At 34.9% G+C, this 23,323-nt stretch overlaps 2 protein-coding genes across 2 annotated transcripts in view; both read left to right on the top strand.

Annotated features, from left to right (window-relative positions):
• The first annotated feature begins 371 nt into the window (after positions 1 to 371).
• CSN3 (casein kappa) lies at positions 372 to 6,590 on the top strand. The gene is made up of 3 exons (XM_066233086.1): positions 372 to 425; positions 4,872 to 4,904; positions 6,132 to 6,590. Exons 1-3 carry the CDS (start codon positions 372 to 374, stop codon positions 6,588 to 6,590), a joined length of 546 nt encoding a protein of 181 aa, XP_066089183.1.
• A 7-nt stretch (positions 6,591 to 6,597) lies between these two features.
• LOC136306635 (pneumococcal serine-rich repeat protein-like) overlaps positions 6,598 to 23,323 on the top strand; it is a 31,099-nt gene continuing 14,373 nt past the window's right edge. Inside the window, exon 1 of the mRNA XM_066233085.1 lies at positions 6,598 to 6,624. Within this exon, the coding sequence (XP_066089182.1) occupies positions 6,598 to 6,624 (27 nt within the window). The remainder of the gene's footprint in view (positions 6,625 to 23,323) is intronic.

The following is a 23,323-nucleotide window of genomic DNA, read 5'->3' as shown; positions in this document are numbered from 1 at the left end:
GATTACTAAATCAGAAAAATTGAATCATGTTCATAGGAGCAACAAACTGGATTTAACATTTTACAGAAATCCTTTTGTAAACTTACTCTGTTAGTACATTCTTATTTAGCTCTATTCTATGGCTAGTCAGACTAATATCAGTAAATCAGTAATATAACATATTTACTCCCAGTTACAATACAGAAAACATGTAAATCATTAGTTTTATACACTAAGTTTGGTTATTCTAAAGCTTTTGATAAAATAGATTTTCTATCAGTGTGACTTTTTTTTCCTTAAAGAAAAGAAAACATTGTTATAAATCAATCTTAAATTATTAGTAACAAATCCTTTTTATTTAATACTTTCAATTTTTATTTTTAGGTACAATTATGAAGAGTTTTTTCCTCGTTGTGAATATCCTGGCATTAACTCTGCCTTTTTTGGTGAGTTAATTTCATTTAATCAACTTATATTAACACTTTAAGAAATTTTATTTAAGGGCTCTAATTATTTAAACATCTAAATACAGTTATATTTTATAGAACATAATAACTGCATACTAGCTATATTTTCTTAAGAGTAATTTATTTTTATATTTATTATAATTATAATATTAAAATCTTGTTCCTTTTCATATCCTTTAGTTCTCAGAAATTAAGAAACCACACTTACCATACTTTTTCATGTATAGAAAACTTTTAAAATTCTAATACAATAAAGAAGATACATTCTAAGGGGAAAAATACTAAAATTTTTTTAAATTATAAAATGCCCTAAGGAAAATTCACAAAAAAGAATATAGAAATCACAGTACAGGATCAATAATTTTTAAATTAAAATCCTATCTCACACAAACTCCAATCTCTTCAGGCACTAAATCTTTAAAAATTAGAAGCTTGTTCAGCCTTTTCCACCAGTTCTCAAAGATGGTGACACATCTACCTTTAACAGTCAAACACTATGGTATCTTTCATTATACTCTTCCCCTTATGTCAACTGGTTGAGTCCTTCCCAGGGATCATATACATAAACAACATTATAGTTTCCAGGCATTTTCTTAACTACGTGTTATGTATGAAGGCTATTGGACCAAGAGAAAGGTTGTGGGGGTTTGTCTTTCTTTCTTTCTTTCTTTCTTTCTTTCTTCTTTCTTTCTTTCTTTCTTTCTTTCTTTCTTTCTTTCTTTCTTTCTTTCTTTTCTTTCCTCCCTCCCTTCCTTCCTTCCTTCCTTCCTTCCTTCCTTCCTTCCTTCCTTCCTTCCTTCCTTCCTTCTTTCTTTCTTTCTTTCTTTCTTTCTTAATTTACTTGTGTTCATGGTTGTTTTGGCTATCTCTGTTCTATTTTGATGTTCATTTTGGGGATTCCAGTCACTTTGCCATCAGCAAGAATAGAAAGGCAAATGTGAAGTAATATGTATAATATGACCACCTCTTAGATTGTGAAATTTGGAAGAGCACTAGTCCTCGTTTCTTATTATGAAATTTAGACTTGCTTTTTAAATTAATGTCTCTTAAACAATTCTATTAGATAAATTCTTGAAGTCAAACTTTTTTAAATTTTGAATTATTATAATTTTTACATTTATTTCCTTTCATTTATTCTTTGAAATGACATCTGATTGTGTTCACATACACATTTAAATCTTTAGTTTTCTCTGTGGTAGGAAATGAAGTGGACATCAGAAAATGATCCACAAATGCCTGCCCTACAGCAGCCTCTTCTGAGCTGCTAGAGTCTGCTCCAGCCTCACACACTCCTTCCCTCTGTCACAAAAAAAATTTCAGCTTTATGAACTTGAACAAATAATTTCAAAGAAGAGTGAAAACTTATAGATTTTTATCATTCAAGCTTAAGAGTCATCAATATTATAAAAATTTAAAAAGCAAATGTTATAGTCTCTTTTATGTGCTCATTTATTCCTTCTCTCCAAAATAAAAAATAGTTAAAATAATATTTTTACTAGCAATTATGATTTGAACTGCACAATTTTATATCCTATTGGTGGCATTATAGGTTGGCACAGCTTCTCTGTACAACAGTTTGGTAATTCCTATCAAGGAATTTCTGTTCTGTTCCCATTCACTCCCCATCACTTTTTTTATTTTTTATCTCTTGGATAAAATAAAGGCTCTAGAAACCTTTTGAAAGTTGTAAGTACAGAAATTGGATAAAAATAACAAAATTCAAGTTGTTTTGAGATAGAGACTTGTTTTCCTCTCTCCTAAGAAAGGAGGGGAGAGAGTAAGACAGATTCCTCCATGCGCCCCGGCCGGGATCCACCAGGCAACACCTGTCTGGGCCAATGCTGGAATCAACTGAGCTCTCCTCAGTGCCCAGGGCCAGTGCTCAAACCAATAGAGCCACTGGCTGTGGGAGGAGAAGGAGAGAAGGGAGAGAGGGAGGAGAAGCAGATGGTTGCTTCTTTTGTGTGCCCTGACTGGGAAGCTAACCCAGGAAGTCTATACACCAAGCCAATGCTCTACCCACTAAGCCACCAGCCAGGGCCCCAGTCACATTTTTGAGACAATATCTTAAGGAATCAAAAGAAAGTATTAAAAAAGGCCACTGGTATACAAATGTTATTTATCTCTCTATCTATAACAAAACATTTTTTGAAAGAAGCCTAATGATTAACAACAGAGTAAAAAATGAACATTTCATAACATAATCATTGATTATTTTTCAGTCATAAATATGTGAGTATGAAAACTGAGAAATATGGAAAAATATTATGAGAAATTATGCTTTAAAAAAAAAACAAGACACAAGATGCTGAAACAAACATGTAGCAGATATATACACTATATATTATATTATATTATATTATATTGAACTGTTTAAGTAATCAGAATTTCTGACTGTTGGCAAAGTTTCTATTATATTTATATTGTTATTTAAACTTTAAACTATAATGTAATACATATAGAGGAAAACAAGTTTCTGTCTCAACACAACTTGAATTTTGTTATTTTTATCCAATTTCTGTACCTACAACTTTCAAAAGGTTTCTAGAGCCTTTATTTTATCCAAAAAATATATGTGACAAGTTTTTTTTTCTTTATGAGAGGAGGAGAGATAGTGAGGATAGGGAGGCAGACACCCTCATGCACTCTGACCAGGATCCACCCAGCAACCCCATCTGGGGCCAATGCTCCAATACCGAGCTATTCTTAGTGCTTGAGGCCAATGCTCCAACCAACTCAGCTAGCCTTAGCACCCAGGGTTATATTTGAACCAATCAAGCCATTGGGGAAGAGGGAGATAAGAGAGACAGAAAGGGGAAGAGAAGCAGATGATTGCATCTCCTGTGTCACCTGATCAGGAATCAAAAGTAGGACATCTATATCTTGAGCCAATGCTTTATCCACTGAGCCATGGCAAGGGCCTTTCTTTTTTTGACAAGTTCTAAACTAGAACTATCATTTAAAAATTATTTTATATTGTGGGCCCCGGCTGGTTGGCTCTCAGCTCTAGAGCATTGGCCTGGTGTGTGGAAGTCCCAAGTTCGATTCCCAGTTAGGGCACACAAGAGAAGTGTCCATCTGCATCTCCACCCTTCTCTCTCTCCTTCCTCTTGATCTCTCTCTTCCCCTCCCACAGCCAAGGCTCCATTGGAGCAAACTTGGCCAGGGAGCTTAGAATGGCTCCGTGGCCTCCACCTCAGTCGCTAGAATGGCTCTGGCTGCAACAGAGCAACGTCCCAGATGGGCAGAGCATCACCCCGTTGGGCATGCCAGGTGGATCCAGTCAGGCGCGTGCAGGAGTCTGACTGCCTCCCTGCTTCTAACTGTGGAAAAATACAAAAAAACCCACAAAAACAATATTTTATATTGTGCCCTCATCTCAAAAGTTTATAAAACCTCTGTGAGTTTTTAAAGCTTTATATATATGCATTTATGGAAACTTTTCTCATTCTTGATTTCCTATGCACACTGAAAACCAGATTTAAAAAGTACTATACAAATGATTTTTAAAAACACTAGTATGTATATAACATTTATATTGATGATATGTTAAAAGCAATTATTTCAAATCTATGAATACCTCATAAATCATCTTAAGACAACAGAAAAAAATATTCTCAATGCTCCTCTTATTTTTAACAATGTACGTTGAATTCAAACTGAATGTTATTCATATTTTTTATTTAAACAAATATTATGTATATTAGTTGGCACAAATATAAATGGTCATATTTTCAAATTTGAATTTTTCTCCCTAAGTGATAATTTTTAAAGACTATTTAACCATGAGGTTCATTATTACTATTTGGATTAGTAAATTGCTGTTACTTTTTGAGTGGCTCACAGATCTTATAGATTAAATAACCATGGAAAATGCTTTGTGATATTTTACAATATCACAATTCAAAAAAGAAACATTTTGTCTTTAACATAAAAATTATTTTTAAAAACATAAAAAAATCTTGACTCTTCCTTGCTTTTTATTTTATTTTATTTTATTTTTATTTTTTATTTTATTTTTTTTGTATTTTTCTGAAGTTGGAAATGGGGAGGCAGTCAGACTCCCGCATGTGCCCGACCGGGATCGCCCACCAAGGGGCGATGCTCTGCCCATACGGGGGATCACTCTGTCGCAATCAGAGCCACTCTAGCTCCTGGGGCAGAGGCCAAGGAGCCATCCCCAGCGCCTGGGCCATCTTTTTCTCCAATGGAGCCTCGGTTGCGAGAGGGGAAGAGAGAGACAGAGAAGAAGGAGAAGGGGAGGGGTGGAGAAGCAGATGGGCTCCTCTCCTGTGTGCCCTGGCCGGGAATCGAACCCGGGACTTCCACACGCCAGGACGACACTCTACCACTGAGCAAACCGGCCAGGGCTCTTCCTTGCTTTTTAAAAAACTTGTTTCTTATTATTTCTTTGAACTTCACCAGGGTGCAGAGGTGCAAAACCAGGACCAACCAAGAGTAAGTCTACATCCATTATTTCTGGTAGAGTCATGAACTTCCAAGTAGAATATTCTGCAAAGTTCAATGATATTAAAATGCCTCTGTATAAAAACTAAATATTTAAACTCCATAAATAATCCAATAATTATTGTAAAAAAATCTTTAGCAAAAATTATATGAATCAACCTCAATGTTCATCTGAAAATCTTGGCTGCATTTTGTAGACTAAGTCATGTGGTTTTGGTTTTCATGTGTATTTATTTAGCAACATGAGAAAAATCTCTCAGAATTTAATATTGAGAAAAAATGAAAGCAAAAGTGGAATTTAATGTTTCACTTGCTTACTTTTCAAGAATTTGGGAAAGGTCCCACTGTGAGCCGCCTTTGAATATTTCTCAAGCACTCGTATTTACTTCCTCCTTTTGCTTCCCAAATATGTTAAAATGAATATATTTAAATGTTTCTCTTCATGAGAAATGTTTGCTTGCAGTGTAATTTTGTTGATTTGTTTCTATTTCTATGGGAAGACCTGAAGACATATTTTGATAACTACACATAGTCAGTAGAACAGAGGCAAATAAAAATAGATGTATAAGGGATAAAGTTAAACTAAAAAAAATTCAACGTATAAATCCAGGAATCCACTCACATCATATTATTATTATTAGTCTGCTATAATTAGTTTAGAAAAAAAACAAATGTGCTCTCAGCCTGATCACTAGGTAAATAAAATTTTAAACAATTAAGAAAATGTCAACTACATATATACATGCACACATATCTATTTCTTTTGTGTGTGATATGTTATAATATGTCAAAGTTCTTTAAGAGATTTTTCTTGCTGTTGTATTTAAAATGCTCAACATTTGCAGAATACTTTTAATATAAAAACTTGGCAATGTGGTTTGCATTATGGATTACTTCATCTAATTTTTTTGAAACTAATATTATTTTTAATATTGGTGGAAAATTAAGAAGTAGAAGGAAAGTGTACAGATCACATTTTGTAAAATAATACGGTTACTGGGTTTATTACTTTTTATATTGTGCTTACTCAACATTAAGTAATATAACATTATTTCAAAAAAATCTGATTTAAGATATCATTACATTTATCACCAGCCTACATTGTGCTTACTCAACATTAAGTAATATAACATTATTTCAAAAAAATCTGATTTAAGTTATCATTACATTTATCACCAGCCTACAATAACACCATTTTGTATAATTTATTCTTTGCAGTGTCATGAGAACAATGAAAGATTGTGCAATCAAAACACAGTCAAATATATTCCAGTTCATTATGTACTAAACAGCTATCATCACTCTAAACCCAATTACTACCAATATAGACCAGCTATACCAATTAATAAGCAATATATACCTTACCCTCATTATGCAAAACCAGTTTTGGTTAGGCCACATGTCGAAATTCCTCAAAGGCAAGTCCTGCCAAACATCTACCCAGCCACTGTGGCCTGTCAACCATACCTACATTCATCATTTATTCTCAGTCCTCCAAAGAAAATTCAGGATAAAACAGTCATCCCTCCTGCCAATACCATTGCTGCTGCTGAGCCCTCATTTGTTCCTACCACTGAACCAGCAGTGAGCACTGCAGTTGCTCCAGAGGCTTCCTCAGAATTCATCACAAGCACACCCGAGACGACTGCAGGCACATTTACTTCACTCATGGCCTAAAGACTCTATGGAAGCATCAAAGAAGACAACACAGGTAAGTGAGCAAAAGAAAAAAATAAGACAAAGTTTATGGGTTTAGCAATACAGTCATAAAATCCAAATAGTATAATGAATAAATATAGTCACTTATGAGGACAGACAAAATAGGCTGACAAAAATTTTAACTTTGTGGTGCCATAGCATTGATACACTAGATTCTGTTCCAACAAAAAGTGAAAAATAATCTTATTTTATAAAATAAAGAAAACTTGAGAATTTTATTAGCAAACATTTTTTATGACAGTAGGAGCATTCCTAGAATCTATTAACTTTATTTCATTACTAGTCAACATAGTAGAGCAAAATACTATATTAAACTCAGGATATTTTTTATTACAGCAATGATTTTTTTTTAGAAAATTTATACAGGACATGAGTTTAAATACATTTTAATCATTTAACAGTATTCTTGCACTCTAATTTTGATATGAATAAAATGAAAGAAAATCTGTTTCCCAAGCATTCCTTTATTTCAGACATCATTTGTGAAAGAATTCCTGCTATTAGACACCCCAAATGTCTCTTATTCTCAGATAAAGTCATGGAAGAAATCTAATTCTTACCTTGAAAAGCATATTCATATTCAGAAGATACTTTCAGAACCTTTAATCTGATGCAAAATGTTTCTATTTATTGCTTGAATCAGTGGATAATGGCAGAATCTAAAATAATTTGAATTTATGGGAAGAAGTTAAAATGAAAAGAAAAATTAATAAAATAGGAAAGGACCAAAGAGTGTGAAATAATTTGGGGAGAAAGTTACTACATTTCAATAGCCCTTGCAACAAATATTTTCTGTGTATCATACTATGTATTTTATGATCTAAAATGCAACAGTGATCTGTGATATGGTAATGGCTTTAGATCAGAGAAGGTTACTTTGTCCATTTCTGTGACCTTAGACAAGTCATTAATCCTTCTAAGCTTTCATTTTCTCATAATTTTGGTTGCTATGAGATTTAAGTGATACTGTATATTGTAAAAGAATTATAAAAATTGATCAATCTGTAAAATGTAGTACATTAGAAAATATAAAGCAAAATTAATAAATATTAAGATTTACTTATAGCCAATATCTCAAGTCTTGATTGATTTCAGATAGTGAGGCTTAATTCCCATGCCATCTCTTTCCCTATGGGCCATCTAATTTGAAGAGGAAAAAATACAGTATTGTTTACTTAGATCAGCATGTGGGTAAATTGTAATATTTAATCGATATTTGCTAGAACATCTAGTAGGAAAAGTAAGCTAGATAAATTTTTGGTGTATTAAGATTTAGAACACAAAATGAGAAAAGTAAGAGACAACCTAATAGCAAGAAATTTAGTATGTAGTGGTAAATTTCATTGATCTAAAATATATAATTACATGATTCCGGTTTTAATAGAATAAGCATTATTTCTATAGTTCTATTTGTTTAAAACTCAAAAATCTAGATTTCTAAGTTAAAACCATAGTAAGCATGTAAAGTATCCATCTGTAAATATTAGGTGAACATTTTTTTCAGTTCATTATATACCAATTTTAAATATTTAAAATTTTAATTTGATAAACTCCTTGTATACTAACTCCTTGTATATAAAAAGACAAATCATGAAAACTAACTAAAAGCTGTATAATCATGATAAGTTCTCAAATGTGTTGATAATTTTAGATTATTCTCAAGTGCAATTAACAGATTATGAACTAAATTTCTACACTGTCATCATTTTTTATAGGTCTTGCGGAAACCAACTCAAACTCTCATTTGGCCACTTGGCAGCCTTTCAGTCAAGAGAGAATGTGATTTCCACAAATTTGGCTCCTTCCTCTCCCTTTACATTCTACTTTTAAGTGACATTTAATCTTTTGGTTCTTGCACAATAAAGCCAATTAAATGCAACAACTGGATCTCTTACCTTGAGAAGAGTCTATGGATACACCTCAGGCATCTTTTAAAGATTTTTTTTTTAGATTTTATGTATTCATTTTTAGAGAGAGAGGAAAAAGAGAAAGAATTAGGGAGGATCAGGAAGCATCAACTCCCGTATGTGCCTGGACCAGGCAAGCCTGGCGATTTGAACCCTAACGACCTCAGTTTTCCAGGTTGATTTGACACTTTATCCACTGTGCCACCACAGGTCAGGCCTCAGGCAGCTTTTAAACCTTGACACTCTAAGGCAAATTTAGTGTGAATTTGAGTACATAAGCTTAACTGGGGGCAAAGTTCATAATTTTATCTGAGTCTCAAAATGCTCCATGGTCTAACACTGATTAAGAATGTCTTCTCCAGGATAGCACCAGAACATCTAAATTTGCAGCCTTGTCATTGGGACCAGAGAAGAACTAGGCCATGGTGTTTCAGTTCAGAGGACCCAGTGACTCTTCAGAATCATAGAGACCCTAGAGTTAGCATTAAATTTAAGTTCCCAAATGTATTGATAATTTTAGATTATTCCCAAGAGCAAATTCTGGGCACAAGCACGCTACAGATAACCATAACTACAAACAGATTTATGGCAACACTAACAGGAGTTAATTGAGGCTCTTGCACTGCATGACCAGTTCACATCTATTCACAAATACACACACACCATGAAGCTTCTAAAGTTTATAAAAATTGATGATTACTCAAAGTTAAAAGATACAACATAGCTTTCCCCTTAACTAAATACTGCAAGAAAAATAAGTGGGTCATTTATGTGCTTACTCCATATTTAACATCATGCCAGGAAAGGTATAAATAACTCAGTGCTTACTGGTTATTTATAAAATCTTTTGCTGAAATTCTCAATAGATGTGCTATTTTTAGGAGTGATTTACCAGCTTTTACTTTCTGTTAGAATCTGGAAGAGAGACATGGTCCAAAACATGACATAACTAAGCCTTATCTGCTATGACCATTAATTTCTTGAAAAACAATTTTAAAATGTGGAAGTGGTAGTTTTTTTTAAATTTATGATTTTAATTTGTGTTTACATAGATTCAAGTGTCCCACCTAATATATATTCCCCCACTTCCTTATTTCCCTTGGCCCCCACATACCCCCCTCACCCCAATGCCTTCCCCCCTTCCCTCCAGGATTTGCTGTCCTGTTCTCTATAATGCTGTGTTATGTATATATAATTTCACTAATCTCTTTCCCTTCTCTGATCCCATCTTCTCTTCTACTTTCCCTCTGACCGCTTTCCCTCTGGTCCCTTTGATCCCGCCTCTGCCTCTATTCTGCTCCTCAGTTCACATTGTTCATTGGATTCCTCAAATGAGTGAGGTCATATGGTATTTTTTTTTCTCTACCTGGCTTATTTCACTTAGCATGATAGTTTCCAGGTCCATCCATGTTGTCATGAAAGGTAAGATTTCCTTCTTCCTCATGGCCGCATAATATTCCATTGTGTATATGTACCAAAGCTTTTTAATCCACTCATCCACTGACTGACACTTGGGCTGTTTCCAGATCTTGGCTATTGTAAACAATGCTGCAATAAACATGGGGTGCATTTCTTCTTTTGAATCAGTGATTTGGTATTCATAGGATATATTCTTAAAAGTGGGATAGCTGGATCAAAGGGCAGTTCCATTTTTAATTTTTTGAGGAATCTCCACAGTGTTTTCCACAGTGGTTGCTCCACTCGGCATTCCCACCAGCAGTGCAGTTTCCTTTTCTCCACACCCTCTCCAGCACTTATTATTTGTTGTTTTGTTAATAAGTGCCAGTCTGACAGGTGTAAGGTGGTATCTTATTGTGGTTTTAATTTGCATTTCTCTAATGATTAGTGATGTTGAACATTTTTTTCATGGGCCTATTGGCCATCTGTATGTCCTCTTTGGAGAAGTTTCTATTCATTTCTTTTGCCCATTTTTTGATTGGATTGTTTATCTTCCTGTTGTTGAGTTTTACAAGTTCTTTATAAAATTTGGTTATTAACCCCATATCAGACATATTGGTGAATATATTCTCCCATTGTGTGGGTTGTCTTTTTATTTTGTTAATGGTGTCTTTTTCTGTGCAAAAGCTTTTTAGTTTCATATAGTCCCATTTGTTCATCCTGTCTTTTATTTCACTTGCCCTTGGAGATAAATCAGCAAAAATATTGCTGTGGTAGAATTTAATTTGTTAATTACAAAAATATTTACCACCTACTATGTACAGGCAGTATAACAATTGTGGGATATAACAATAACATTTAATAATAATAAGCATCAAAGTTATACAAAATATACTATGGGCCAGTATTCTCTTTATTTACATGTATTTATTCATGGATTACATATTACTATTATTTACTATTACAAAAAAGAAATAATTTTCCCTAACTAGAGCTGAAATTTGAACTTAGAAAGTTTTATTTTTAAGTCCATATTTTTAACCATTTGAACACTACTTTAAAAACATTTCTAGTCCAGTAGGTAAAATAAAATATGAAGCTAAATACTTTGAAACTTTGAAATAAGAAACAATTCATAAGCATTAATGTTAACTCATATTAATATAATAATGGTTAACTAAAGGCCCTGGCTGGTTGGCTCAGTGGTAGAGCGTCGGCCTGGCGTGCAGAGGTCCTGGGTTCAATTCCCGGCCAGGGCACACAGGAGAGGCATCCATCTACTTCTCCACCCCTCCCCCTCTCCTTCCTCTCTGTCTCTCTCTTCCACTCCCGCAGCCGAGGCTCCATTGGAGCAAAGATGACCCGGGCGCTGGGGATGGTTCCATGGCCTCTGCCCCAGGCACTGGAATGGCTCTGGCCGCAACAGAGCAACGCCCTGGATGGGCAGAGCATCACCCCCTGGTGGGTGTGCCGGGTGGATCCCGGTCAAGCGCATGCGGGAGTCTGACTGCCTCCCCATTTCCAGCTTCAGGAAAAAAAAAAATAATAATAATAATAAAAATAATAATGGTTAACTAAATAATATAAAGAAAAAGAGTTGTTTAAAATACAATTTTAAGTTAAACACTTACCTCCCTGATATGACATTATCCCATTTTTGTATCAATTGGATTTGTTAGTTGGAGAAGTCTATGCACCTAATATTGCATAGTAAATTTCTTAACTACTATTTGTATGTTAAGAAAATACACTGATGAGTCAGTTATTTTGGATTTGGGTAAATTACTTTAGATGGTAGGGTCAACTCAGTTGAAGGTGGTTTGTAACTAATGAGAAACAAAGTCTTCAACACAAAAATCTGACCTGGAGACTCACAGGCAATCATTCATTCATCAATTATTTGTCAAATGCTCACTATATAAATATAGCAGGTTTCTTCTCCACCTCTGGGACTTTGAATTCTATTGAGACTTAGAAAAACACTTTATTATTAGGTTGTACAAAATAATCTTATCTGAAAGTTCTCAGATCTTAAGATGCTGATAAGTTATATAATAAACATTTATATAGCACTATAAAATGTATGAAACACTTTACATCAACCTCTTAGTCTTCACTTATGAACTTTTGAAATAATTTGTTATTCTTATTTTGTATATATGAAAACAACTTTAAAATGGTTAAACATAAGAGTGAAAATTTATGGGCTTTAGATTTGCATAGAATCAGATTAAAGTTTTAGCTTAATATATATTACCTTGAGTAATAAATAGAATAGAAATTAACTTTTTTTTTTTTTTTTAGCAAGAGAGACAGAGACAGAGAGAGGGACAGATAGGGACAGACAGATAGGAAGGGAGAGAGATGAGAAGCATCAATTCTTCATTGCAGTACCTTAGTTGTTTCTTAATTATTTTCCCATATGTGCCTTGACTGGGGGACTGCTGCCAAGCCAGTGAGCCCTTGCTCAAGCTGGTGACCTTGGACTCAAGCCAGTGGCCTTCAGGCTTGACCTTTTGGCTCAAGCCAGCAACCATGGTGTCTTGTCTATGATCCCACGCTCAAACTGGTGAGCCCACACTCAACCTGGATGAGTCCGCTCTCAAGCCAGCCACTTCTACTGTGCCACCACCTGGTCAGGCAACAGTTTTTCTTTTTATTTATTGATATATGTAGCGGGCTCTGTAGCAAAGATTTTACAATTATTACTTTTTTCCATATAGTACCTTCCTAGAGAAGTACCATTTTGTGCTCATATGTAAATAAGGAAACGGATACTAAGAAGGATTAATAGGTCTTCCAACATCACAAAGCTACTAAATGGAATAGTTTAGATTTGAACTCTAGCAATTCAATTTACCAGATTTATTATCTTACTATTAGAACATACGGTCTTTAATCTGAGACATTTATTGGAGTCCCAATATTAACTGAGTATTCAATAAACCTTTGTTCTTCTGTCCCTAAATTTCCTAAGTGACATTTCCAAGGACATTTATTGTCTGCAAGATAAAGTCAACTATTATATGTTGCTATTATTACCCTCACACCTCACTTCTCTCTATTGGATCTTCATACCACAATCCCCAGTGATTCAAAAACTCCGAGGATGACTTTAGCTGCATCATGATTATTACCAGCAGTTTTCTGAAGCTGCTTAAATATTTTTGATAATACCATATAAACAAAATTTGACTACTATGACTTAGATATCACACCCCTAAGAAAAACTTTTCCTAAAATTCCAAGATTAATTGCTCCATAAACGTGCTAATACGGCATCCTGTCCACACCAGTTTCCTTCACTCTTAGCACCTGCCACACCATCATGCTTGCTGTCCACCTCTCCTGCTGCGATTAGGCCTTTGTGCAGATGAAATAACTTCTCACTACTCTCTCTCCAAGAGAAGGCCTAATACAGTGTAAAAGCTAAATAAGTATTTTTAAACAAACAAGTAAGTGTAGAAATAAGTGAATTATCAATCACTGAAGTTAAAATACTCATTTAATAGGATTAAAACTAGGTTTTTCTTACAAAAATCCAGAATAACAATGGTGACCTTAGTAGTTTCTAAATCATCATGAATCAAACTACCAAAGTCAGTAATAAATTGTCAAGCAAAGTTTAAACTCAAAAGATAATTACTGCAAATCATATTACCAATCACAACAATTTAAAAGTTTAAAGGGAGAACGTTTGTATAACATAATCTCATTTTCAAAGAAAGAAAACTGAACATCAACAAGGTGATAACCAAATTGCTATATCAATATATGTAATATCTTAACTCTAGCACATTGTTTAGAAGAAGAAGATGATGGCCTGTACTCTTTCTAATCTTCTTAATGTGATATACTGTAATAGTGACTACATGCCTACATTATCAGACTAAAGACTATAACTCTAAGAATCAAGACTAAGGAACAAGTATAGATGTGGAAGGTCAAATATTTTTTAAGTGTATATCTTCTAGAAATATATTGAGAAATCCTAGAAACTCTTGAAGTCAACACTAACAATTCCTATGAAATTAATATTTGGCATTCCTGTAGTTATTTTCCATACTCAAAATTACTCTTTTGAATAATGCATCAAAAAATACCTATAACCATTATTGAAATGGCTAAGACAAGGACCTTAAAAAATAAAACCATGACATACCTCATGACACAGAAATAATAAATTTTAAACTAATGACTTCAAGTAATAAAACAACTAATAAAAATTTTATAATGAATAAAAATATTTTTTATTTTTCTTAAGATGAAAGAGTAAACAAAATTATCCATGAGAAGAGTCCACAGAAGCAACTGATTTTGTCAATAGCTTAACTTTTCTTTTTTTTTTTCTTTTTTGTATTTTTTTTTTCTGAAGCTAGAAACGGGGAGAGACAGTCAGACAGACTCCCGCATGTGCCCGACCAGGATCCACCCGGCATGCCCATCAGGGGGGGACGCTCTGCCCACCAGGGGGCAATGCTCTGTCGCGACCAGAGCCACTCTAGCGCCTGGGGCAGAGGCCAAGGAGCCATCCCCAGCGCCCGGGCCATCTTTGCTCCAAGGGAGCCTCGGCTGCGGGAAGGGAAGAGAGACAGAGAGGAAGGAGAGGGGGAGGGGCGGAGAAGCAGATGGGCGCTTCTCCTGTGTGCCCTGGCCGGGAATCGAACCTGGGACTTCTGCACGCCCGGCCGACGCTCTACCACTGAGCCAACCGGCCAAGGCCCGCTTAACTTTTCTTTAATCAGTATTAACCCTTGCCAACAGCAATCATAATTAAATATAATCAGTCTCTCCCCAATAGGAAAAAATAGAAGGGACATCCAGAGATTGAAATGTACCCTATTCAAAGGGCAGTCACTAGTTTTCACTTGGAGAAATTACCTCAGCCTGGCTTAAAGATGATAAAATCTAATCAGAACACAAGAGAAACCCTCTTCTAAGATATCACTGCAAATAAGAAAGAAATTAGAACATTGACTTTTTTTCTTATAGGCTCTGGGTGCAGGGAATCACCCATCTGATCTTGGATCCTCTATAACTTGGATTTAAAAACTTCAGTTAAAAAACCCGAAGTGTGAATGGTTATATGAATGTGATCCCCTGTTGCAAACATAAGGAAGCAGTTTTCTTGGATGCAAACACCAAGAAACTGTATGAATGACTTCTGTGCACATAAAGAAATGAATACGAACGGGATGTAAGAAATTAGCCTAGAGATCTATAGATTGGCCTTTCCTTTGTGCTTGTTAATTATTGTATAGTCAAAGAAAAAGAATGTACTGACCCAAACTAGCCCTGTTCCCCTGTCAACAAAAAAAGTACATTAGTTACTCTTACCCCTTGTAATCTGATCTCCCTCCCCTACACTCCTGCAGCCTCTGTTTCTTGTAAAATTTCCTGCTTCTGATCTATAAAAGTTCTGTGAGAAGGGGATGGTGGGAGGGGGGAATGGAAGGGGTGTTAGTCATGCTTGACTGTCTCTCCCTGTTCCTCTTGACAACAATTTGTGTCTTGAATAGTTCTTCCACATTACTCAGGAACTCCCATCCAATGGAGAACTACATCTAGGTCAGTGATGGGCAATCTTTTGAGCTTGGTGTGTCAAAATTCACCAAAAAACCAAGCATAACTAGGGTGGTATGTCACTTCAAGAAAACCATAAATTCGTGATATTTATAGTTTAAATAACAAAAATGTATAATTGTAATATATAACTGTATTTAATAAACCAAAAACTAATTATTTAACTTACCTGCTTAGTGACTTCTTTGTTCATCTGTCAGTCAGTTTCTTTTGTTGGTCTTGATATTATTTAACTTGTGGGGGGTGCCATGAACTAAGATAAGTGAGGGGGAGGGGGAATTCTTTAACTAACCTGCCTATTAGTGACTTTTTTGTTGCTGAATTTCATTGGCTACATCTTCAATTGAAAGTTGGTATTTTGTACACTTCAAGCCCAAGCAAGCGCTACTAACTTCATCTGTCAATTTATTTCTTTTGTTGGTTTTGATATTATTTAATGCTGAGAATAAGGTCTCATAAAAGTACGTAGAGGGAAAAATTGCGAGTAAAGCCATTGCTATATTTTTCAGCGTGCTAAAAGTGTCTGGTAATCGGTTCCAGGCACTCCAAATTTCCTGTTCGTAGTGGCACTCCTCTTAATTCTCCAAGCTTTGACCTCAAGTCAACAAACACCTGAGCCCAGATACTGTCTTGAAATTCTGCAAGTTGCATCTTATATAAATTAAGATGGCTGCCGCTATTGCTAATGGAGGGGAAATGCACCCATAGCACAGAGCCTTGCCTCTCCCAGCCTCCCCCTCACTTATCTCAGTAATGATGGTCAATTAGAAATCCAGGACACCCTAGAATAGTAGATTGGATGATGGTTGCTGTGGTTATGTGGTTGCTGGTAATGGTGACCACAGGGCCCACAGAGATGTGTCCACCCAGCATTTCACAGCTCCCAGCTCTGCCAGTCAGAAGTGAGGTTAAAGATCCCCTAACAGCCTAACTGGAAGTCCTAGAACTAGACGCTCAGTGCCGGAGTTCTGTTGTTTTGGCCTACAGACCTCCAGCACAGAGTGTCTACACTACAGCAGATGTTTTATTGTCAGCTACTGCACCTGGCCATGCAGAAGCCAAGGACAAAACATCGTTCTCAGCATGCAGCCCCATACTAGAGAACGGCCATGTGTCATCAAAAATGGCTACACATGTCAGTGCTGACACGCATGTCATAGGTTTGCCATCACGGATCTAGGCTTTCCATCTGCTGACTTAGAAAAGTTAAACTCATTCCTAACACTATTATGTTAATTACTTTGAGTTGGTCATGCTCACTCACTTTCACTATCTATGTAGTTTAATCAAAGCTATGTCTATGCTGCAAACATGTGCATTTGGAAAAAAATTTTAACAACATCTTTACTCGTTCTTAGACATTTACAAAATTTTTGTACACCAAAAATAACATCCAAGCTCTTCATTGTATAATTTTTAATTTCAGATAATTGAATATATTAAGTTAGTACATTCAACAGATATTTTGAGCATCTACCAATATCAAGTAACTGTGTTAGGTGTTATGAGACAATACAAAAAGACTCAAACAATGATTGTGGTCTAAGGGAACTCAAAGTAAAGAGGGTACATAGCATTTGCAGCTATAACAAATGAAGGCACAATCCAAAATAGGAGAAAGATTTTTCAGACTGAGAGAGTAGGTTAATGATCACAGAAAAAAGTATTATAAAAAAGGTTTAATTGAACTGAATATTAAACAACAGGTTTAATTTTTAGCTTCTCAAAAGTTCTAATTTGCATGATATGTTAAACAACTGGGTCTGTTGCTAATATATAAAAAATCTATAAATATCTCCCATATTTATGTGGGATAACTCATATAAAAACCCAGATTTTCCTACAAAACACAAAAGATCTGGTGTCATGGGCATACAGTGTTGTATGACAACTGTCAACTACAGCAGTCAGTGCTACTCACAGTGTGATCTGGAAACTGGCTCTTGGATCACAAACTGTTCCTGGTCAGTTGAATGTGAAGGACATAAATTAATGAAGTCATAATGCACATTTTTATTTTCAGCTTCCTTTATACCCATTAATATATTCATTTATTCCCATTCATTTATTTAGTAAAAGACTTTCTTGATGACAAAGGCAGTGTATTCTGGTGCAAGCTCTTCGTCCAACCCCATACCAGCACTTCAAGAATCAGTGAGCTAGTGCTACCTGTGTTTTCATGCAAGGCACCTCTCTTCATTTCACAGTCTCCACTGGGCCTACTTCATACATTCATTGTTAACTAGGTCCTCTTGGCATTTAAACTTGTAATCTGTGTTCTTAACAATAAAATTATTTAAATTTTTGAAAAGGAGAGTATAATTCTTCTAGCAACAAGTTAAGATTAAGGTGAGAGCTAGTGAAGGTCTAATGAAGTGTCCATAGATAGATGAATGGATAAAAACATCTCATATATAGTGTGATATATACTGGAATAGTATTCGACTATAAAAAAGAAGGAAAACTTGCCATTTGTTATGTCATAAATGAGCTTGGAGTATTTTTTTTTTTTTTTGCTAAGTAAAGTAAGCCGGACAGAGAAAAACAAATTCTGTGTTGTATTATTTTCATGTAGAATTTTACATGTATAGAAACCATAGATTGGTGGTTGGCAGAGGCTGAAGGTGGGAAAAATGGGCAGATGTTGATCAAAAGTAAAAATTTAAGTATAAGAAGAATAAGTTCTAATGATTTAATGTACAGCATAATACTAATAATGCTGTATTGTATACTTGAAATTTGCTATGATAATACAGATCTTAAGTATTCTCAACAAATTAAATTAAAAAATGAAGAAAATATATTATACACACAGACATTTGCCTACAGAGATCGCACAAAACACTTTATATTCCAACTGCTAATTTGGAAAAGTCATAAAGAGCTAGTGAAAATATAAGCCACTATATTTTCATTTATAAGTGAAATGGTTTTACCTAAAGTCATCGCATCCTGGCTATGAGACCTTGGTGTGGAAGAGACCAACTAAAACACCATTAATATAAGCTAAGTGAGAGATAATGGTGGCTTGGATAAGGGAGGTAAAAAAAAGTAGGATCTTAGGTTTTCTTTGAAAGATTCCCTCATGGACTAAATGTGAGAAGGTCAGATACAGAAAGGGTCACAATGATTGCAACGTTTTTGATCTGAAAAATTCAAAGGATGGGAAGACTACACTATAAGAAGCATTGATTTTAGTGTAAGAAAGATTAGAAATTCCAATTTTAAAATATCAATTTGAGAAGTCTATTAATGTTCTAAACCAGTGGTCCCCAACCTTTTTTGGGCCACGGACCAGTTTAATGTCAGAAAATATTTTCACGAACCGGCATTTAGGGTGGAATGGATAAATGTATCACATGAGCGAGACAAGCGTCAAGAGTGAATCTTAGATGGATGTAACAGAGGGAATCTGGTCATTTTTTAAAAATAAAACATCATTCAGACTTAAATATAAATACAACGGAAATAATGTAAGTTATTTATTCTTTTTCTGCGGACGGGTACCAAATGGCCCATGCACCGGTACCAGTCTGTGGCCCAGGGGTTGGGGACCACTGATCTAAACAACAATATCCAGAGTTAAATATTCAAGTTTGGAGTATAGAAGGAAGGTCAGAATCAGCAAGACTATATATTTAAGAGTCAATGACATAGAGATGGCATTTAAAAACCATGATGCCAGACCCTGGCTGGGTTCTCAATTGGTTAGAGCATCTTTTCGATACACCAAGGTTGGGGGTTTGGTCCCATCAGAAAATATACAAAAATCAACCAATGAATGCATAAATAAATGGAAGAACAAATTGATGTTTCTCTTTCTCTCTTCTCTCCTCTCTCTTTAAAAATCAATCAATAAATTTAAACACAAACAAAAAACTATGAGACTAAATGAGATCACCAAGGAGGTGATTGCAGACAGAAAAGAGAAGAATCAAACACCAAGCCTCGGGGCATCTCAACATTAACAAGCTTCTAAATAAAACTATAAGGTAACATTTTAATTATTTGTATTAATAACAAATTAAATATGTTATTTGATTATATTTGTGAATAACCTTGTATTAACATTAGAAAATCTATTAAAATATTTTAACACACATAAACATATAAAGTTACTATGAGATTTTTACCCCACAGGTGTTAGCTAAGTGGACACCAGGTAAAGGAAAGGATTCTACACAGAGGTAACAGCTAAAGCAAAGATCAAGATCTTTTCATCAGAAAGTTGTAAAACAACACAACTTACACATGAGGACAAGAGTCTATTTACCCACATAACCCTCTCAGTAAGTCTCAATATCTAGTTGGCTATCAAAACAATAATTTTGAACTTCATGAAGGCGTGTATAGAAATTAGTGTACTGAAGAAAATGGGAAATATACGTGAAAGAAAGAAAATCGTGTTATGAGTCAAATCAGTTAACACTTTCAAGAGTGTTAAGTGCATGTGGTCTTTCTGGTTTAAAACTGATGACCTCAAATCTCATGAAAAGACAACATTATGTATTGTTTGTTCTGTTATTGCACATGTATTATATGTTTTATTATCCAGCAGACATTCAATTCAAGAAGCTCTATGAAGCAAAGGTGAATAAAAAGGTATAGTGCTCTAATAGTAAAGGAATTGCCCAGTTAAAATAAGTTGGATCTACTAAAAAAAGATCCTTGGAAAAAAGAGGCCATTTTTTTCCATTTGATCTATCATTAGTATTATTATTATTCATTGATATATACTCAGTACCAACCACAGGGCTAAAAAAATATAATTGTTTAATATATATAAATAAATGAATAAGATTTATTACACCACATACTTTAAACATAAGATTTAAAGCAATCAATATTATATATATATAAGACAAATAAGATAAACAGTTGTTAAATCAACTCATATAAATGAGTTAAATTAATTTGTTTATCAGATTTACAAAGAACTTTACAATGTATATTATGCATTAATAAGTGTTTTCATGTGAATTTAAGAACACTTTATAATGTAAATTAGAAAAATATTATCCTTTTTCTAAAGATTCAGTTAAATAATCTCCCTATGATCAAACTATTAAGTGACACCTAGAATTTAAACATAGATCTTCTAATTACAAGAATAACTCCATTTACCATAAAAGAACTACTTTACCATAATTACTTCAATGAATTTTCATATGCACTGATTAATTCTCACACCTGCATTACCTCAGGCACAGAATTTATACCATCTATTGTGGCTTGTGATTTAAGATATATATACATGCAAAAATGGTAAATGACAGAAAAAAATAAATATCTAGGCAAAATAAATATAATATAATTTAAAACATATTCATAAGGCTCTAAAGTGGTTACAAGTAAAATAACTCTGATATTCACTTTCAAACAGGTTAATCAAAAAAAAAATTTCTATTTTTTCCAAAGAAATTTAAGAAAATATTTCAATACATTTTTAAGCATTTGGAAGAATTTTGATTAAGTTTTTAAAAATATTTTCATGCATTAATTACTTCAATTTTACTAAAAGAACATAGAAATAAATTACACAAAAATAGGTTTTATTAAAGTCCTAAAACTGTAGGAATATATAAAAACATATTAATTACATTATAATTAACACTAAGTTACCAAATAATGTCATGTTTGTCTTGGATAAAGCTTTTCAAAAAGTATGATAGCTTACAAATCACAGCATAAATTATTACTGTACTGAAAATTGTAAAAATATATATGGTCTCTAGAAAAAATAAGCAGAGAGAATTCTCCTTCTCAGGAAATATCTATTTATTTGATGGTATTGGATAGAGGTCAGGACAGGCTGCCACCAAATATCCCAAAAATGGCATATTCATTTTGTTGAATTAAAGCAATAAATATTTTTCCATGCAAACATTAAGTACACAGTTGTTTCATAAACGAGACTATTCAGAAACACAGATCATATAATCATATTGTTAATTGCTTTTCTGAGACTGAGCCAGTAAGGATAGGAGTATACCTTGACCTTCTTTTGATGGAGGAAATAAATCTCCTGTGTGCAAGGTGACCTCTTTGCTGCAAGCAGGCTGATACATGCTTATTACCAAGTTAAGTATTCCAGGGAGAAAATAATTACATAAACAAACCTTTTTACTCCTTTACTAATTTACTACCCACGCTCAAGCTTTATTGGTCCTGGCCAGGTAACTTAGCTGGTTAGAACATCAACCTGACATGCCAAGGTTACAGGTTTGATCCTGGTTGGGGCACATTTAAGAATCAACCAATGATTGCAGAAATAAGTGGAATAGTAAATTGATGTTTCTCTCTTTCTCCTCTCTCTCTCTCTAAAAAACAAAACAAACAAAAAACCATTTTGTTTAGATTCTTCATTAATGAGCACCAAAACCTACACATCTTGTCAATTCTTCACAAATGCATTGTTTCATTGTCTAAAAAGCTAATGAGTTTACTCATGGGGTTTGAGCTCCCATGTGTACATATTAAATTGTTTTTTTTCTGTTAATCTGGGTTTGTGTCAGTTTTAATATAAATTCAGACACAAGAATACAAAAGGGGTCACAGGTGGGAATTTTCCTCTCCTAGCATTTGCTCTCGTTTCAAGATTAACCTGAAGCAATCATATTTACATGGAATGTTTACCTCAACCCACAACACTAGAGAAGTAAGAGAGATACAGGAAAACTGAATTACTTTATCAAGTGAAGAATTATTCAGTTTGTCTTCTATAATCATCTAAAGGCATTGGGACATTTGGGGACATTGTTTAGGTTAAGAAAGGAACAACTCTTGATCAGAATCCAGAGAAATCACCCCACCAAGGTGTCTAGTTGGATAACCCTCACTCTAGGGCGTTTCTGCTTCAGATATCTTAACTTCTTTACCAATTCCTCCAGGGAGGAAAACAGGCATGGGAAAGCTTAAGGTCAACTGAGAGCACAGTGGGTTTGAAACAATAAAAACAAACAAACAGGCCCTGGCCGGTTGGCTCAGTGGTAGAGCGTCGGCCTGGCGTGCAGAAGTCCCGGGTTCAATTCCCAGCCAGGGCACACAGGAGAAGCGCCCATTTGCTTCTCCACCCCTCCCCCTCTCCTTCCTCTCTGTCTCTTTCTTCCCCTCCCGCAGCGAGGCTCCATTGGAGCAGAGATGGCCCGGGCGCTGGGGATGGCTCCTTGGCCTCTGCCCCAGGCGCTAGAGTGGCTCTGGTCGCAACAGAGCAACGCCTTGGTGGGCAGAGCGTCACCCCTGGTGGCCGTGCCGGGTGGATCCCGGTCGGGTGCATGCGGGAGTCTGTCTGACTGTCTCTCCCCATTTCCAGCTTCAGAAAAAAAACAAACAAAAAAAAGGATAATAGTTTATTAAGTTGTTGAATTCTTTATAATACCAAGATAACACCAGATAGAGAAGGTGCTAATACTAAAAGAATGTATGACTACATGAAGGAATTTGACAGGAGATTGTAGGAGGCGTGAGGTGGGATCTTATGTAACACCAACCTATAAGGGATTGGAACCAAGAAGGAGGCTGAGAACTAAGAAATCCAGGAAAGGGTTATTTAACAGAGGGTAACAGGGGAGAGAAGATCTGGTCAAAATATCAATTTCTGTAAAATGATGAAGTAAAATATAAACTTAAATATTATAATGCTAATCTCAGGAACCTAGAGATCAAGCTTCTGGTCTGCCCCACTTTGTATGTGGAGAAATCAAAACCTTTAATCCAATATGCAAACAAGGAAGTCTCTGATACAAAATCACTTATCTAAGGCATAATGGGATTCCTCATGAGAGTGCACCACCCCACATGATG

This window comes from Saccopteryx bilineata, chromosome 5, assembly GCF_036850765.1.
Source record: "Saccopteryx bilineata isolate mSacBil1 chromosome 5, mSacBil1_pri_phased_curated, whole genome shotgun sequence".
In the NCBI taxonomy this organism is placed as follows: Eukaryota; Metazoa; Chordata; class Mammalia; order Chiroptera; family Emballonuridae; genus Saccopteryx; species Saccopteryx bilineata.
This window is presented reverse-complemented; position numbering and strand designations above follow the sequence as displayed.

Excerpts from the sequence above, each read along its gene's own strand:
- CSN3 (XM_066233086.1), top strand. The coding sequence starts at position 372 with ATGAAGAGTTTTTTCCTCGTTGTGAATATCCTGGCATTAACTCTGCCT. Across the intron at positions 426-4,871 it reads CATTAACTCTGCCTTTTTTG|GGTGCAGAGGTGCAAAACCA; the intron begins GTGAGTTAATTT and ends GAACTTCACCAG. Across the intron at positions 4,905-6,131 it reads AAAACCAGGACCAACCAAGA|TGTCATGAGAACAATGAAAG; the intron begins GTAAGTCTACAT and ends TATTCTTTGCAG.